The 19,347-nt window shown below is 41.6% G+C and overlaps 1 protein-coding gene across 4 annotated transcripts in view; it reads left to right on the forward strand.

The window, feature by feature from the left end:
• Positions 1-19,347, forward strand: part of APBA1 (amyloid beta precursor protein binding family A member 1) — a 242,624-nt gene that overhangs the window by 199,731 nt on the left and 23,546 nt on the right. For 3 of the 4 annotated variants that reach the window (XM_037797984.1, XM_037797986.1, XM_037797985.1), the window contains exons 5-10: positions 68-213; positions 9,775-9,807; positions 10,826-10,912; positions 11,494-11,679; positions 15,347-15,526; positions 17,355-17,567. In XM_037797984.1, coding sequence (XP_037653912.1) covers positions 68-213; positions 9,775-9,807; positions 10,826-10,912; positions 11,494-11,679; positions 15,347-15,526; positions 17,355-17,567 — 845 coding nt within the window. The remainder of the gene's footprint in view (positions 1-67; positions 214-9,774; positions 9,808-10,825; positions 10,913-11,493; positions 11,680-15,346; positions 15,527-17,354; positions 17,568-19,347) is intronic. The other variant, XM_037797987.1, reaches the window with a different exon arrangement.

Genomic DNA, 19,347 nt, shown 5'->3' on the forward strand with positions numbered 1-19,347 from the left:
GCTGTTGGGAGTTTGCCTGGCATGCCCCCGGTGTCTTCACTCACTGTTGTGGCTCTTTGTGTTACAGTTCCCGGACCATGTGATCCCGAAGACTTGATTGATGGAATCATTTTTGCTGCCAATTACCTTGGCTCCACCCAGCTGCTCTCAGACAAAACTCCTTCCAAAAATGTGCGCATGATGCAGGCCCAGGAAGCAGTAAGCAGGATCAAGGTGAGGGGGTGCTGTGTGCTCCCAGAGGGACAGCGGGCAGTCCGGCACCCAGCCCTGAGCAGTCCATGTGGTTGTCCACCACCTTGTGTGTCCAGTCCTGAGTTTAGAGGAGAGTGGATTGAGGCCACATTGCAGACAGTGCTTATGTGTTTCTTGGCAGTTAAACAGCTGTAAACAGGAAAAAAAATTTCCAAAGTGTACTGGAATATATATATATATATATAATGCATTTAGGTTGTTCTTAATGCCTAGTCTTGAGAAATATTGCTTATATCCTTAAATATATGATCATAAACTTTGAAAACCTGATCTATTGAGGAAGGATATTTTAAGTATTATGCCTCAAATTTGAGAGGTGTATCACTAACAGCTGGAGACCGGTGACTTAAATGTTCATGTTCATCGAGTTGATTCAAACCAGGTCTCCTGGCCTTTCAACCAGTTGACCCTGTTCAAGCTAGATTGAATTGGCTTGGTTCAAGTAGAATGAACCGTTGGATGAAATCTCACTTTGCTAGCCTGAACAAGTCAGTGCAAGGCTAACTCAATTTAAACTAGTTTGAGCCAGTCATAACCTGTTTGACTAGTTTCACCTAGATTAAAAAGGAGGGAGCCTGTTTGATTCGGGAAGAACCACTAGTTTAAATCCTTTACAGCTAGTTTGAACCAGCCAGAACTGGTTTGATCCCATAGAAATGCAAAACCATAGAATCCCATCACAATGCCACCACCACCTAGAATCATGGACAAACTCAGGACTACAGGGATACTCAAATGCCATTAAGTGCCACCGGCACCTAACCACTGGACAGCCACAACTAGTCTTAAGGCCATTTTGACGTAGAATCACAGGAATAACATAATTTTTTATTGAAATAGGTTAGGACTTAGCAGAATTGGTCTTATTCAGTTTTAATTGGTCAAAATTGATTCCTTGTTCAAGGGATCATTCCCATTTTTGTATATCTTTTCTCTCACACATTCACAAGTTCCATCCTGTGTTTGTATAGTAATGTGGGAAGAGAAGAAAGGACAAGTAGAGGCAGTAACTGAGAGTCCTTAATCTCCTAATCAAAGTGAAGATATTTTTTGAGCACTTCTGTGGGCACAGTTGTGCAGGGTCCTCATAGAGAGGGAGAATAGCAATTCATAATGGGGATCCTTCAGACTAAGAGCATACATGAAGACATGAAGCTAACCAATGAATGTGCGGGGAGGAGAGAAGTGTGTCATATGACAAGTGCCAGAGCAGGGCACGGGAGCCTGGGGAGGCCAGACACCACTGGAGATGTGGCAGAGGAGAGAGACCAAGGATCTAAAGAAGTGCTTACAGAGGAGAGTGGTGGTTCTGGTCCTCTTATTGGAGCTGATTCCTGTGTCATTCACTTGTCCAGGCTCTCACTCTTGGTGAATACAAAGCAAGGTCATATTCCCATTGATGCTGTAATTGTGATGACTTTGAGTCCCCAGCTGCCTCCTTTTTCTGCAGTTTCCCAGGCTGCTGTGTGAATGTCCCCTCTTATTGCCTCCTCATCAAGCTGCTTGCCAGTGCTCCTGCTTCTGGGACTTTTGTGAGTCATCCACCACTTCTTACCATTCCTCTCCCAAAATTAGAACTGGCCCTTCCCTTAACTACCCATAGTATAGTAAGCCCATGCTATAATTTTTGATACCACTACTGAAGTCTTAGGAATTAGAGTTTATAAACCAGACAGTGATTTGCACCTGCATTTAGAGTAGTTACTGTCAGCACTGATTGGCCAGACCCACTGTCAAGATTACTGACGGGGGCCCACCAGGTTCTTCCCCGTAGCAGGTACCCACTTAGCCACTGCATCTGGGACACTCAGACCTTGTCTCATGCCTGCTGCATGACGCCCACTTCTGTGGTATCAGTTCTTCTCCCAAGATTAGCCTCTCCCAGAAAGTTTGGCAGTGGGAAGGTGCATTTCTTTCAAGGGAAATTCAACCCCCCATCATAGGTGTCTTGCCCATGGCTCCAAAAGGATCACTCCATGAAAGCATATCAGTGTGACCTTCTTACCTTCCAGGCCTTTTCACATGAAATAATGCTATATGAACAACATCAACAGGTTCCTCTTGAACTGCCCCATCTGAGCTTGATCCAGTTCCTCCCTACCACAGAGAGGTGAAGTTAATGCAAGCAGATCTCCCCAAAGTATCCTCCATCTTAATTTTAGTATCTTCCATGCACAATGTTCTAAACAAGAACACACAAACCTCTCTGAGAGAACAAGCTACTTTTCAAGCTTTGTCCCATCCTACTTCATATAGAGCACAGAAACTTAAAAGATCACTAGGGACATGGTTCTGACTTCTCAGGTCCCACAGTTACCAAGCACAGCACTTCGTTCCCCAGGTTAATGGTGCCGCTCATCATGTTTGCCCAGGGTCAGTGGGAGGATACCTCATTCAGTGTTCTCTAAAGATGGATGCCACCTCCACAAGGTGTGTTTGGTAATCAGTGGGGACATTTTTGGTGGTCACACTGGCTAGGAGCAACTGCTGGCATATGTTTAGGACTGATCCACACAGCAAAGCTTTATCTACATCAAAATGCCAAAGCATCCTGCCAAGAAACACTGCCAGGGGCCATTCAGGAAACAGTCTATCCCCAAAGGAGTATTGGAGACTCCTGAGATGGAAAATTGCATGTTGCTTTGAGATAAGTTTTTCCTAGGTTCTGTCCATCAGAGTTGCAAGTCTTTAGTTTTAGGTTTCATTCTGGGTTCCTGGTTTATTAGGTTCTCATTGGGCCTTTGACTCCTACAGATCAAGTAACTATGTCTTTCCACTCCTCTTATGACCTTCATGTAGTGAGGGTAGGGCACAAAGCACATCACTTGAGCATAAAGCAGCTTTCAGGATAGACTACAGCAACATGGCACCAAATCTCCCAACCAATGCTGATTGTGTTGTGGTTGATGTCTCCTTATTTCCACAGTGATATCTGTGATAATGTTGTTGTTCTTTCTGTCTTTAAAGTCCACTTCCCTGAAAAGAGATCAGAAAATTTACTTAAAACTTCACAGGACTGATATACAGAAGTTCCACAGTTCATTTGAACAAAAATAGTTGGCTTTGTCAATCAGAACAAGCCAGATAGAGGCTATCTGGTTATAACTACATTTTAGACATGCCTAGAGCAGAGTAAGCATCTGGAAAACATCTATTTATTTTTACAGCAAATTACTCTAATGTGAGGAATTTGTTATGGAGTAGCAAAATTAAATTGTTACATTTCTTTTATAAGTATATTATGTTATGCTTCTATATATTCAAAAGAACTGTTGCCTGTGATTAGATATTTTCTGCCTTGTGTTCATTTCACATGCATTTAAATACTCTTTGGATTGTTTAACTTAACACCCAGCCTGAAGCTTTTTCAAACTGTAAATGGAGATGGCTTGGTTCAGAACCCACTGTATATTTCAGCACCCTCTGGAAAGTTTCTCTATCTGGGAGCATGCACAGAAACTTCATCATATGCAGAGAGAACCTGGGATCCACAAGCGGTTAACCAGATGGAACTGGGATGGTCCCAAGTGGCACTTGCAGTGGACATACCTAGATGACACCAATCTCTAAGGGAACGAGTGTCCCACTTGTTCCTGAAGAGAGAATGTTATCATAGGCCAGCTCAGCATAGAGGACACAGAGCATGGTGAGGCTGCAGATTTTATAGCATCCATCAAAGAAGGAAGGGGAAAAGAAGAGCTCTTTGGATTTATTTTGAAATCCATTTAGCATTACATTTATGTACAAGCTGCCTACTTTAACATAAACAAAAGTAGAAGAGTTTCCCTCTTTCATTTTTCTGATTCCTTCTCCCTCCCTGCAAAGGTACCCGTTTTGCCCTTCCCTCTTTCCTCTGCCTGTACTGTTTGTTTGACCCCATGGATATGAGTGAGACCTACCTCACCGCATGTCCTGCTGTGACAGTGATATCTGTGGTACTTTATCTCTGAGCAAACACTGAACCTGAAGCTTAGGTTTTCATTTCAACAGTCTTTAATTTCTGTTCTGTTTGTTAATTTTGTTGTCTGTCACTTACATAGCACCAACCAACTGCTTATTGGATTTACACATGGGGTTTTAAGAATTAATGTTTTCTTAATTTAGCAAATAATTTACAAATTCATTTGCCAAATGGAGAGAGAATTTGGAGCTCTGGTTTGGCCAGGCACTTTTTTGCTTAATGTGAGAAGAAGGCAAAGAATTTGGCCCAGAAAGAAAACTGTCCATATGCAGACTCTGTGAATTTTAGGAAATAAAAATTAACCAACACACAATCCTTGATCTTGAGAAACTTGGAGTCTAATAAGGGAGCTAAGAAGACTGTTTGGGTAATAATAATACAAAATATAAGAAATAAGCAGTGTCTGAATGCCACAGCAGAATTAGAAGGCACCTGCTAATGTTTTGTGGTAATGTATATATAGCATAAAATTTGCTATTTTAACCATTTTTTAAGTGTACAATTCAGTGGCATTAATTTACATTCACAATGTGATGCTACCATCAACACCATCTGTTACCAAAACTTCTTCATCACCCAAAACAGAAACTCTCTACCCATTAAGCAATAACTCCCCATTACCCCCTCCTCTCAGCCCCGATAACCTATACCCAACTTTCTGTCTCTATGAATTTGCATATTCTAAATATTTCATATAAGTGGAATCATACAATATTTGTCCTTTTGTGTCTAGCTTATTTCAACTTAGCATGTGGTTTTCAAGGTCCACCCATGCTGTAGCATGTATCAGAAATTCATTCCTTTTTTATGGCTGAAATAATATTCCATGTATGCACATACCACATTTTTTTTATCCATTCATCTGTTGATGGACACTTGGGTTGTTTGCATCTTTTGGCTGTTGTGAATAATACTGCTGTGAACATTGGTGTACCATATCTGTTTGAGTCCCTTCTTTCAATTCTTTTGGGTATATAGCTAGGAGTAGAATTGCCAGGTCATATGATAGCTCTGTGTTTAACTTTCAGAGGAACTGCCAAACTGTTTTCCACTGCACCTGCACCGTTTTACATTCCTGCTATTTTATTCATTTTCTTGTGCTCTTTTTAATTTCTTATTAGAGAAGTTGTCAGTTTAAAGAAAAAAATCATGGATGTATCCCCCCCCCCCAGTTTTCCCTATTATTAACACTTTGTATTAATGTGATATCGTTGTTAAAATTGATGAAACAATATTATTATACTTGTACTATTATAATAGGATAACATTTATTATAGTATATGTAATATTAGTATAATTTATAGTGTAACAACACTATGATACTATATAATTTAGTAGTATAATTTTTAAATGGCATTCCTACCATTTTTTAAAGCTTTTATGTTCATCTTTGGGGGTCTTTTCTGCCTTTGTTGTTAAGTATAAGCATTTTTGAGAATAAATAATAACCTGCTAGGAAGCCCCTATATATCCCAGAAATGCTTTGGATCAGTGGTTCTCAAAGTGTGATTCCTGGACCGGCAGCATCTGCATCATCTGGAAACCTGTTAGAAATGCAGATTCTTGGGTCAGACCCCAGACCTAATGAACCAGAAACTCAGAGGGAGGCCCCAGAATCTGCATTTCAGGAAGCCTTCCAGGAGATTGTGAGGCACACTATAGTTTGAGAGCCGCTGCGTTAGTGAAAGGTGCACTGTCAGCTTTACAGAGCATCATTTCTCTAACTATGCTCTGTACCCTGCAGCATTCCAGGCTAGCCAAGCACCTGTCTCCACAAGAGCTCTACTGGAAAATAAGCCCAAGAAACACTGCCAAATAGATCTTTGTTTTGGATTTTTTACCATGTTTTCCTGTTTAAAGGCTCTGAGAGCCCTGCACTGAGGAGACTTATTTAACCAGCAGCTCCCATAATTATTTGAACGCAGAATACATTATTACTATGTGATACCTGCCAATATTCTATTGCTAGTATTCTGGAGAGAGAGAGAGAGCTTTACCCTACATGCTGTCAGTACCTCACCTTGCCCTAGGGAGAAGCACCCCTTTCCCTCCCACTGTGTGGGAATCGTGCTTGACCCCATCCAGAGAGAACTAAAATTTAGGCCAGTACAGCCAGCTCCCTTGTCTGTCTTCCTGACCACTAGATCTCTATCCTTATATTCTACCTTCATGCCCCCTTCATTCTCTGCTTTTCAGTCAGAAGACAGGGAGAGCCCCCAAACCCTGCGTGGGCCACAGGGACTGCTTCATGTCTGCACTGAATCTGGTGTATATTTCTCTGTTCTCTCTACATTGGTGAAGCTCAGAATAACTTTTAGATGTTTTTTGGCCCACACAGTTTTTTAAGGAGCATTCATTATCAAATATTTCTATCTGTCTTTACTAGCTGTCCCAAAAGATCAGATTTTTCCATTCTCTTAAGATTTTCATTAAATTTCAAAAATTACGATTTAATTGTGTAATTAAAATTTCTATCGTTGTAGCTTTGTCTAAGTCGTGCCACTTTCCATCTGATTTGAAGAAGTCTGCAATCACTAAAGAGGATACTGACATTTTAATCAGGCCCTCTGCATACATTATCTCACTCCTCAAAATGGAGGGAAAAAATCCTGTGAGGCTGGTATTATTTATCCTATTTTACAGACAAACTGAGAAGTTTATAGATGAGAAACTTGCCCCAGGTCACACAAATATTGGTTCAGACTGCCTGCATTTGAATTTCTGTGCTGCCCCTAACCATCTGTGTGACCTTGGGCATGTTATTTAACCTCTCTGTGCCTTAGTTTCCTCTTCTGAAGGGTGAGAATGTAGTGCCTACCTCACAGAGTTCTTGTAAGGCTTTTACACTGATATATGAGAACCGCTTAGAAGGCTATTAGCTGGGGAAAGAAGAGATAGAACAGTCAGGAGGATCCCCACATGACTAACCTCAAGAGTATTTAACAACAGTAAACACTCACGCATTTGTAGATTGAGTGCCTGGATGGATGGCGCCACAGCTTATGCCTTTTGCACCACAGCCAGCTGGGTGGTAAGCCATAATCAATCCCATGAAGCATGAGGATTTAAGTGGATGTTGTCATTCCTTGTTTTATGATGCATGTTGGCCTCATGTTTCTCATGGACCTCCTTCTGCTATTCCAGGTTCTCATTCTGGCTGCAGACCCCCTCAGCATTTCCAATGTTATGTCCAAATTTTCAATTTTGTTCCAGGGCACTTGGATATCATAAGTGACTTACGACAGTATTACTCTAAGTGCATAAAATATTTTTAACTTCATAAAAATTAATTCAAAATACCTTTCATGAAACTCAGTTTGCCTTTTGGATCCTCCTTCTCATCACCAGTTCCATTGAAAAATAGAATATGCTCATTCCATTGGTGGTGGATAAACTTTCCTTTCAGGTCCCAGTTTCCTAGAGGATTGAAGAATTTGACCAACAGCTTTTAAAAGTTTTGGTAAAATAATGATATTTATAATAATAATAATAATAGAAATTCCTGTATTAATGCCGTATCATTTCAGAGGAAGAGGAAGAAAACAAGCGTTAAGGTCTCAGAGCAATTAGTTATTATGAAGATTATAACCAAAGCAGGTCAGAACCTCTTCAGAGGCTCTCAGAGTCCTGTTAGGAAGTGGTGTGGTGTATCATCATTAGGGCCCCTCCTCAGATGCTGAAATATTTCTACTGTAATGTGCATCAGTTAGGATAATAGTTGCAGTTTCTGCTTTCAGATTTTCCAGAGCAGACTGTTCACCATGAACTTCTGACCACTCCTGACCACCAGTAAGAGCTATGGGGTGTGTATACAGCAGTGGGGTTGCCCTAGATTTCTGGGTATACTAGAGATGTATCTATTTGGTGTTGGGACAGCTGACTCATCCAGTTTCTCTACAGTGAGTTAGTGCAGGCACTACCTTGTAGTCATTAATGAAATAGAGATGTACTACTGAGACCAAAAGAGCTTTCAACCAGGTGAGTACCAAGAAATGTGAGAGTGCAGTTCTTTCACCCCCAACACCTCAGTGTCCATGGATTGGCTGTTCACTCACCATGATTCACATAGGATCTGTACATATACAGAAAGCCTTATCAAAAGATAAAACCCAGCGTTCTGACATGGGTGGATACAATCTTGGAGCAGCAACACAAATATAGCACTTATGGTACACCAGGCACTATTCTAAGTGCTTTGTATATATTTTCTTACCCTCAAAACAATGAGTTGGATATTATTTTTTCCCCATTTTGCAGATAAGGAAAACTGAGTCACAGAGATGTTAAGGGGCTTGCCCAGACTCACACAACTAGTAGGTGGTAGAGCCAGGATTCAGTTTTATACAATCCATTTCCAAAGTCTCTGCTCTTAACAACTATGCTATCTTTACTTATGAGCAAAGGGGGAAATATTATATCCATTTCTAGTTAAGTATAGGCTGTATTAATATTACAGAAATTTAAGCAAGATGTATTACCAGAGATAAAGAGCGACATATGACAATAAAAGGGTCTGTTCAACAGGTAGAAATAATGATCTTAAATGTGTATGCACTTAATAACATAGCTACAAAATATAGTAACAAAAAGTTGACAGAACCAAAAAGAACCAAAAGGAGACATGAACAAATCCACATTAACAGCAGGAAACTTAACACACCTCTCTCAATAAATGATAGAACAAGAAGTAAAAAAAAAAAACAGCGGGACATAGAAGACTTAGATAATACAGTTAGCCAATTAATTGACCTAATTGACATTTATAGTGAATCATTCCCAACAACATCGGAAGGCATATTCTTTCGAAGTCCACATAGAACATTCACTAAAGTTGATCATGTGCTGGGCCACACAGCTAATTTCAAAGACTGAAGTCATACAGAGTATTTTGTCTGACCACAGTGGATTTATTTAGAAATTAATAACAAAAAGATAACTAGAAAATCCCCAAATGTTTTAAAATTAATAATACAGTTTTAAATAATCCAAGATTCATAGAGGAATTCACAACGGTACTTAGAAAATGTTTTGAACCGATCAATGATTAAAATGCAGCACATCAAAATTTGTGAGATGCAGCTAAAGCAGTACATAAAGGGAAATTTAACTATATCAGAAAAGAAAAAAAATTTGAAAATCCATAATGTAAGTTTTCCTCTAGAGAAGCTAGAAAAAAAAACAGCAAACTAAATTCAAAAATGAAGAAAAAAGGAAATAATAAAGATGTAGGCAGAAACAAATGAAATAGAAAGCAAGTATACAGTAAAGAAAATCAACAGAGTGAAAAGTTGGTTCTTTGAAAACATCAGTTGCAGTTGGATATAAGAAGCACTTCAATATTTCACTTCCTTCTTCCCACTGCTCCTGCCTCCTACTAAATTCAGGATTAGGAAATTGGTTGTCTTTAGAGTGGGACATTTTTTTTGGAAGCCAGTCCTCCTCCCACAGAAATGCTATATACCATTAATTGGTTTTAGTTTGTCGATTCCCTTTTTGACTTTGAGTCTCTGCAAAATCTTTTCTAACTATTCTCCTGTCTCTGTTTGTTCCATGCTAAGCAGATGGCCCAGAAATTAGCCAAAAGCAGGAAGAAGGTGCAGTACAAACAACTTCATCAGCTTGGTGTTATGCCTGTTCTTTTCATTTATTTACATTTTGCCTTTTTGTTCTTTCGTGTTTTTGTTTTCTGCATCCAGCAAGTTTTTGTTCAAATTTCTTTTCAAACACCCCATAAGCCAGCATTTCTCAAAAATTAGTCGCCTAAAATGGCCATTTTCTGTTGCTCATTTAGTCATTTCACTTCAGAGTAATGACAGGGAGCAGATTGGAGATGCTAAATGAATCATATAGTAGTGTGAAAGTTTCTATCCAGGAGGACTGATGTGGCAGGGACTTGGGTCTGTTCAATTATAGCTATGTTTGGTTTGTAGATTTGTCAGATTGCTGGATGCAAAAAAGAAAACTCGCTAATAACCACACATGTGCAGAGTTAAGCCCTAAATTAAACAGACTGATGTGCTTTTTCTCATTGTGGAGCTTGTAGGTGCTTATGAACTACTCATGGGACTTTGAGGCATCGGGGATCTTAATGGGGTGGTTTCTGGAGTGGGTTACTGCTTCTGTGGTTGCTGTGGTGGTTGTGTGAACAATGAAGACCCTCTTACCAGAACTGCATCCAAATGGCTTAGTTTGCACCTGCTATAAACTTTGTCCCTCATCAGTTCAAGCAGGAACAAATTCTAAGTGACTTCTCCAAGGTCCTCAGGTGAGTTAGGTGCTCTTATCCCTTCAGCCTGCTGGGCTCTGAATCCCTTGCAGAAAGGGCCATTCACAGTCAATATTCATGGAGTCAAGCCTGCTGCAGTGAGTTACTGCTGCTTTAGGGGAAGAAGCAAAGGGGCTTCTGCATTTTCCCCTGTTACCTGGAGATGCTAACTCACATCCATGTGTCCATTCTCTGTGTGGAGGCTTCAGCCTTGGCAGTCTAATTCTGGAGTCTGCATTGCTGTTCTGGTGACTGTGTCTTGCCTCTGTATGTAAGCGAACCCTCCTCCCATGGATCTGGACTGGCGTAATTTAGTAAAGCCTTCTCTTTGTTTTTTTTTCTCTTAGGCTCCTGAAGGTGAATCTCAGCCAATGACTGAGGTGGATCTCTTCATTTCTACCCAGAGAATCAAAGTCCTGAATGCTGACACACAGGTATTAGCCAGCTCCCACTTTTCCCAGAAGGAAGCTTAGCAACATGGCGACTCAGGGATGCGCCTGTGGCTGCCGGGCAGAGTCCATCCAAACCAGAAGGTTGTGTCTGCAGTGCCGGCTGCTGGGTGGACCTTAAGCAAAAACTAAAACATGGATGTTGTTTGTTTAAAATTCTCATAAATTCTTATCAGAGGATTCATTAACTTGGATAGGTTAATTTTTTGAGAATTTTTATTGAAAATCTCCTCACACCCATACATGCGAGAAAAAAAGGAAAGAAATCCATGTAGATTTTTAATCTTTTTTTTTAACTTCTGCAGCAGAGATTAAACTGATTGTAAAATGATTGAAATTTCTTATTCCCAAATTTCACTTGCCACAAAACCTTCCCTCTTCTCAGTTATTAGCTGAGTGAAGTACTTTAATAGTATATACATAAATATACCAGCAGAGTCTTTGCAGTGCGCCCCCGGGCCTCACCCTGTTTATGGATTGCTCTTGGCTGGACTGTGGGATGGCACACACTCTCTTGGGTCATTAGATGCTGCTGGACTTAAGCATCCTCTCCCTCCCGCCCCCAGGAGACAATGATGGACCACCCTCTGAGGACCATTTCCTACATTGCTGACATCGGGAACATTGTCGTGCTGATGGCCCGCAGGCGAATGCCCCGCTCCAACTCCCAGGAGAACGTGGAAGCCTCTCACCCTTCCCAGGATGGAAAAAGGCAGTACAAGATGATCTGCCACGTTTTTGAGTCTGAGGACGTAAGGGTGGCTTGCTCTCCTTTCCTTCTGAGTGGCCAGATTCTCTGTATTTCTCCAAAGTCTAGTTACATTAGACATATATTTATTGATCACCTACCATGTGTCCAGTATTGTTCTAGTGCTAGAATAAAAGAAACAAGGTAACCATCATCAGGGTTGTGGAGAGATGGAAAACAAATAAATACTTAACATAAAATTAGGTACTGATTAATGCTGTAAGGAAAAATAAAACATGGTCAAGGGATACAGGGATAGGGGCTACTTCAGGTAGGGTGATCGACAAAGTCCTCTCTGAGGAGGTGACATTTGAGCAGAGACCTCAACAAAGTGAGAATGAGGACAGCAAGTGCAAAGACTCTGAAGCAGAGCCATGCTGATGGAGTCTGAGGAAGGGCAAGGAGGCCAAGCCTCTGGAGAGCTCAGAATGAGGGGAAGAATGGGAAGAAGGCAGCCAGTCCTACAGGGGCCTGCATAGATAGCACCTGGGCACTAGGACATTTGGGGGAGACAATTCTTTGTTGTGCAGGACTGTCCTGTGAGAATTAGCATCCCTGCCCCTCACCCACCAAATGGCAGAGCACCCCTATCCTCTGGGAAGAGAAAAAAGGTAAGTTGAAAGGATAGGAATCTTTTTCCTGTATTACTCTGGGCACTTACAGCCAGTTCCTCCTGCTGTCACAAAACCAGTAAGTCATAAACCCCATTTCTGCAGGAGATGAAGTCAACAGAGACAGTCAGTTTACAACAGGGATGTGGCCTATCATTCTTTGCAGGTTGTTCCACAACTGATGGTAGAACTGCTGGCAAGGTTACCAGGCTCCAAGCCACATCAGCACCTGAGCTGCTCCCATGTGCCCACCCGCCCTGTGCCTCTGCAGGCCTTGGAAGCTCCCTTCTCGGGGTGGGGCCGCATCCTCATGATGACTATCAACTTCAGAGACCCATGAGAGGGCCGTGTCAGTGCTGTCAACTGTGCTAATTTCTGCCTGCCACAGTGAAACAAGCTCTATTCTCATATTGATAAAGTCCTTATCTACTTAAAGAAAATTACCTGTGGAGGCCTTGGCACTCCTTAAAAGAGGCCATTTTTCTCCAGTAGAGTGTTCATCTAGCTGCAGTAAATGGCCTTCCTCCAAGAAGTTAGGAGTCAGGGGCAAGCCTGTTTTTCTCAGGGGGAACAGAACTAGTGTGGCTGTAGCCTCAGAGAGGAAGAGATACTTAAGCTTATTGTTACAGTCCTTTGCTGGTTTGGTTTTCTAGAAAGCACCCCATGACAGGGTTGCTGAGAAGGTGGAAAGCTGGAACTGTCTCTTCCTGTCACTCTCCCTGATGTTCCTTTTAAAATGTGGCCAAAAAAAGCAAACTGGGATATAAGTTTTAGAAGTTTGCAGAGTTCTGAAAGATGTAAAAGTCAGAATTTTAAGTCTCATGGGTCCTGCAGGCCAGTGAGAAGGTAGAGATCGCTCTGCTTACCTCTGCCTCTGCCCAGACACGAGAACCCCTTGGTGCTTGTAAGGAGGGATTTCTTTTCTTTGGGGTTCCTTTGGTCTGGCAGGGAAGAAGACAGAGAAGAAAGAATGGAGAAGCAAGAGTTAGGAAAGAAGTGGACTTGGAAATCTTACTTCTTTGCTTCCAGTAGAGCATGGATAAAGAGTGTTGGCTCCAGAACTGGTGAGGGCTGGGAGAAAATCCTGCCTCTACCACATACCTGCTGTGTGGCTACTAAGCCTCAGTTTTCCCTTCTCTAAAATGATAGTGCCTCCCTCATTGGGCCACTGTGTGTCTTAATCAGGTAGATACCACATTAAAAGCACATGGCAAGTGTCCATAAATCTCAGTAACTTTGTCCATCTGTGATGGACAGGAAGTCCTCCACCCATTATCCAAACCATGTATCTTTCAATTCATCTACAAGTGCCTCTCTGATGCCAGAAGCTATGCCTCACTGCCTTCCAGTTTTATAGCAGGATGCAGGCCAGTGGTTCTCGATGTGACTCACAAGACTTGGCATGTAAAGTCACCAGATTCTCAGAGTGAGAAAAGTTAAGCATTTCTTTTCCCATGGCCAGCCATGCAGAAGGTTCTGGCATCACTGTTAATTAGCTGCTTTTATCAAAAATTAGGGACGGCAGGAAAAGGAGAAGAAATGGAGGTTAAAATTATGTGTGTTTTAAAAACATTGCCCTGGAGTTTTGGGTTGTGTTTTGTTTCCCTGCTGTTAGAATCTTACAGAGAAGCAATGCTGTGCAGTAGACAGGAGGGGGTGGGCACTGGAGTCAGGCTGCCAGATTCAGCCCCTCGCCTCACCTATCCAGAGATCCCGATCCGTGTAATGGGAATAATATTACAGATCCATAATTCCAAAGTCTAAAAAGCGCTGGGAAACAAAAGTTTTTGTGTTTTTAATGTAATCATTTGGCAGAAAAACCTAACCTGAACTGCCTGTGAAGCAGTTTATAGTATTTGTCCAGCTTACTGTGAATCTTATACATTTTACTGCAGAAATATTACTGTGTTCATGTATAGAGTGCTTACCCAGGTACTAAAGGGGTTATTATATAATTTATGGTATATGTACCCTGTTACTTTTCTAAAATCTGAAAATTCTGAAGTCCAAAACACAACCTCAAGAGTTTTGGATAAAGGATTGTAGATAACAGTCATAGAACTGATGTAAGGATTAAATGCAGTGGTTCCTGTAAAGCATGTAATGCAGCCTGAGCACAAAGGAAGTGCTCAGTTGCTGTTGGCCATTCTAGTTAATGACGTTGGTTAATTAATGCAGGGAGGTGTTATCAAATCCTGAAATGAATTTCACAGATAGCATAACCTCCCCTTTTGAAATTCTCCATAAATAAAGTACTGCCATAAATATACTATAAAGGAGAGATAAAAGGAAATCAAGCTAAAATAAAATTGTGCTTATTCCAGTATGTACAAGCTTGGGCCCAACCATACCAGAAGACATAATGAAGTAATCAGATGCTTGCACCTACAAAGAGTTTGGATATAAGAGAACATAATAGTCCATTGAATATTGTCAACACAGCCTATTTCACACTTAAAATTGAAGGCTAAGTATACACACATATACACACACAGAGAATCACGATGCATGACAGTAAAGTGCAAGCTGACCCCTATGGGATTTACTGGCAAATCAGATACCACACAGAGAGTTGGTGGTGGTGATTTTCCTGTTATGGACAAAATATCATTTTCCCTCAATTTACCCAGTAGCTGTATTTTTAGAATGTTCGTTGTATATTAGAGCCATGCAATTAAAGTATTTATTTATAAATTAGGCTTGCATCCTAGACTCAGGTCATTAGAGATAGGTGTTACATCTACAGGACAATCTAGTGGGATCCTTGAAAATTGTGCAGCATGTAGAACACTCATCATTGTGTAGGACTGATCTTTGCATGGCAAGAATATCCAGCATCTCGTCTGTCCACTGGATGCCTGTCACTGCCTCCTATCATTGTCATAACCTAAAATGTCCCCACTGGTTTAAAAAATGGCCCCTGCTGGGCATTAATGCCCCATGTAGAAACCCCTAGTCTGGCTGATGTCTAGGCCTCATAGTCCTGAAGGGAAAGTGCACCAGGCTGTCCACCAACAGTGCTGCCCTACTGACCTCCCTTTTCCATCTCTGCTATTCTAGGCCCAGCTGATTGCACAGTCCATTGGGCAGGCATTTAGTGTGGCGTACCAGGAATTCCTCAGGGCCAACGGGATTAACCCTGAAGATCTCAGCCAGAAGGAATATAGTGACCTACTCAATACACAGGACATGTACAACGATGACCTGATCCACTTCTCCAAGTCTGAAAACTGCAAAGATGTAGGTACTTCCCTGAAACTGTGTTCCAGGTTGGGTCAGCTGGGCAGGAGCACTGGAGGAGAGCTGGACAGCCCTGCTGTGGAAGTGAAGGCAGAGCAGCACAGGGCAAAGAGTGTAGAGTTTGGGGGACATTGCTAAGGGGTTTATGGCCATCAGTGGCTCTCTTGTGAGGCCCTATTATTAAACACTGTGAAAAGACAGTGGGTCACAGCATCCTCTGCTTGTGGGAATCCTGGGCTAAGCTTTGGTGGCTTTCAGAGGCATATATAGGACTGTAACTCTGCCCCTGTGAATCCCACAGCCTAGGTAAGGGTACCGAGAAAGTTAAGTGAGGGTGCCAAGTACAAGCACTAATTAACTGCACTTCAGAGACTGGAGCAGACTACAGATTTCCTCCAGAGATGGCCTGAATGTTTCAAATTGAGCTGTCCAGGAGTATCTGGAGGAAAACAAGGCTGTGTGAGCCAATTTGGAAGGCTGGGTTTTATTTGGAAAGTGTAGGGAAATGCAAAGGCTGGGCTAACATAAAGTGCAGAGGCAGGAAGGTCAGAAATCTCAAGATTTGTTTGGCAAACCAAGAATGAGACAGCTTGGCTAGAGCAGAGTGTGTGCAGGAAAGGAGGTTTGGGTCAGAACTAGAAAGCTGGAAAGTCCAGCAGAGGGGTTTGGATTTTGTCTAATGGGTAAAAGGAACCTTTAATGAGAAAGTGGTCATCTTATCCTCTAGCATATGTTAGGTGTCTTAGGTCAGATTCCCTAGAAGCAGAGCCTGAGGCAAGGATTACTGTTCAAATGATTTATTTGATTTATTTGAGTGCACTCAAGAAAAAAAGGAGCATGGGAAGCAGGATGGAGGAGGATGCTATGGAAGAATGTGGCCTCAACTGGAGATGAGCTTCAGTCTAATCCAACAAGAAACTCTGGGGCAAAAATTGCAGCACAGAGTTGCCCCACCTTGAGGCAAGAAAGCTGACAAGCTTTTGTACGCTATGTCAATCTGTCAATGGTCAGGGGAGGCGGGGGGGGGGGGGGTCTTTAGGGAAGGGGCCAGCTGTAAGCTTCAGCAGCAGGGGGAAGGGAGCATCAGTCAATGAAGGGGATTTTAGCAGCTACCAATAGCAGCCACTATGGTATATATTTGAGCATACATATACTCATGAAAATGAATAAATAAATATGCATGCTCTGTTGGATGCTTACTCCTTTGTGGCATCTCTGCAAACCATACCAGACTCTAGGTATCCAAACTCATTCCCATCCTCTTTGCCTGCCAGTCAAGTAAAAAAATTTATGCATGTCTGAAACTTTTGGAATTGTGTTCACTTTAGCATCATTTTCTTCCTTTTTCCCCAGCTTTCTCCTTGCAGAGAAGTGTTTCTGTAACATTTATTTTTAACTCAAGAATGTTAAATGTTGGAGAGAGTTTGTGAAGCACTATGGGATGGGGGAACCTGTACACAGAATCCAAAAGCTATTTCCAGAAACCATAACACACCATCAAAGCTACCACCAACCAAGTCCCTTTCCTCTGCCATTGGGGGCTGCAGAAATTTTAAAACCTGGGCCTCTCATGGTTGTACTGCCAAGGTAATATCACTTTTGTGTAACAAGAGAGAATTACAAAGGTACGGGCCTGGTTAAATTGTTTCATACAAACTCCAAAAGCCATGGATTACAGAGGAGTGAGGGATCCTTTTGGATTGGAGTCATCAGAGAAAGTATCTTCCCTTTTTGGTAAACACAGGAAGAGGGGAAATGTTTTGATTTCTATCACTACTTTGAATGGTTGCTGACTTGGGCTTTCTAATTTTTGTTTTTCTCCTTTCAGGTTTTCATAGAGAAGCAGAAAGGAGAAATTCTGGGTGTGGTTATTGTGGAGTCCGGCTGGGGATCCATCTTACCCACCGTGATCATAGCCAATATGATGCATGGAGGCCCTGCAGAGAAATCAGGGAAGCTGAATATTGGGGATCAGATTATGTCCATTAATGGTACCAGCCTGGTGGGCCTGCCTCTGTCTACCTGCCAGAGCATTATTAAGGTACTTGGACATGGGGAAAATTAGCTTATATCGCAGACCAGAAATGCAGCATAAGTATGGCTACAATTTACATCATAATATTTATGACTATATCCTAAGTGTCAGGCACCAAGGAAGACACAAATACAAAAAGACAGGGACTTTGCACTCAAGTAGCCTGCCATCAAGGGACAATTTACAAATTTCTCCCCAAAATTGTTTTTGGATCAGGGACCATCTGTTTGGCTCACACATGTCACTGCTGTTGCCATGCCCATAGCAGACATCACTAATCCATCAAAGCACTCTCTCCAAACACAGACTCAGCCTCAAAAGAATTTTCCTCAACACAATCCAGACAATCACTGACAAACAACCAAATGTACTTGAGATAATTTTGCCATCACATTACAAACCACAGAAATGCTGCCAATCAGAGAGCAGTTTTTCCTTTACAGTGACGGTGGCTGTGATCCAGGTGAGTTTTTACTCCCCCAGAGACCACATAATGCCATCCATATATGCCAGCTCCATGAGGAGAAGGAAAGTCTGTTAGAATCCGAGTGCTCCTTTTTTTAAATACCTGAACGTAATTATTTCTTGTTTGACTAGAATTAGGATTATTTCATAAAACTAAGAAAAAAATCTCCTTAAAGGAATATTAAATATGAGTAATTGAGGGGAAGGAATTAGGTTTTCCTCTTAGAAAAGATAGATCTATGATTAGTCTATCAAACACATTGGTACTTGCTGGTTGCTTGGCCTTTTCTCTTCCACAACAGCATCTGTAGATGTTTAGATGTTTTCTGTATGTTTTTCTTAAATTCTTTACAAACAATACACCCCCTCTTTGCCTGCCCTGAGTCAGATGCTCACACTTCCCTACCCCCTGGAGCCGCTGCAGGTAAAGGGCTTCCTATGGCTTCTTTCAGTGGTGCCAGTGCTTTTTAGGATGATTTAACAAGCAAATCTCAGCCTGACAAATCAGTGCTTCTCAAACTTTGGTTTGAGTCACCTAGGGATCTTTTTAAGATGCAGATTTTGATTCAGCTGGCTAGGATAGGGCCTGAAATTCTGCATTTTCAGCATATCCCACAGTGATGTCATTACCAGTCTGGGGGCCACACTTTGAGCTGCAGTGGTTTAAATCCTATATTCTGTGTCTTACCAGTTTATAAGAATGTTGACCTTTTCCCCTAATTATAGAATTCTTTTAATTGCTTTTTTTTTCCTAGCTCTTCTCCTGTCATAATTCCTAAAGCAGAATCATTGGTAGGAAGAGTTATGTTAGCAGTTTACATCCGTCCATGCCATTTTCTCCATGCCCTGCCTTCTGGAAATTTTTTTATTTTATTTTTATTTTTTTTAAACTAGAAGACAGGTTCCCTTTCCTTCCACAGGATTATCTGGCTTTGCTCCTGTTGCTATAGAGACCATCCTGGCTTCTCTCCTCTTCCCTCCCTTTTTCCCTGGCCTCCCCCTCCCACCATATTTCTTAATTTGCTGCACCATTCTTCCGTTGTCATGGGAACACAACGACCATTTATTTAATTGGCACTGCCAATAAAATGGCAGCTCAGAAATCCAAGTTAATAGGACCCAACTTGAGACATTGATTAGGAATGGCAGGGCAAATGCATGGTCTGGTTATTCCAAGTTGTGACTTCTCCAGTCTAGAAATTCTTTCATTGAGGTGCAACTCGGGCATCTTAATTCACGTAAAAGGAAAGAACCCACAAGTGCAATGTGAATTTTTAAGGCAACATTGAGGAAAATGAGTCATTCTCTTTGTTTTTCAGGG

The sequence above is a fragment of the Choloepus didactylus genome, chromosome 10 (genome assembly GCF_015220235.1).
Source record: "Choloepus didactylus isolate mChoDid1 chromosome 10, mChoDid1.pri, whole genome shotgun sequence".
NCBI lineage: Eukaryota > Metazoa > Chordata > Mammalia > Pilosa > Megalonychidae > Choloepus > Choloepus didactylus.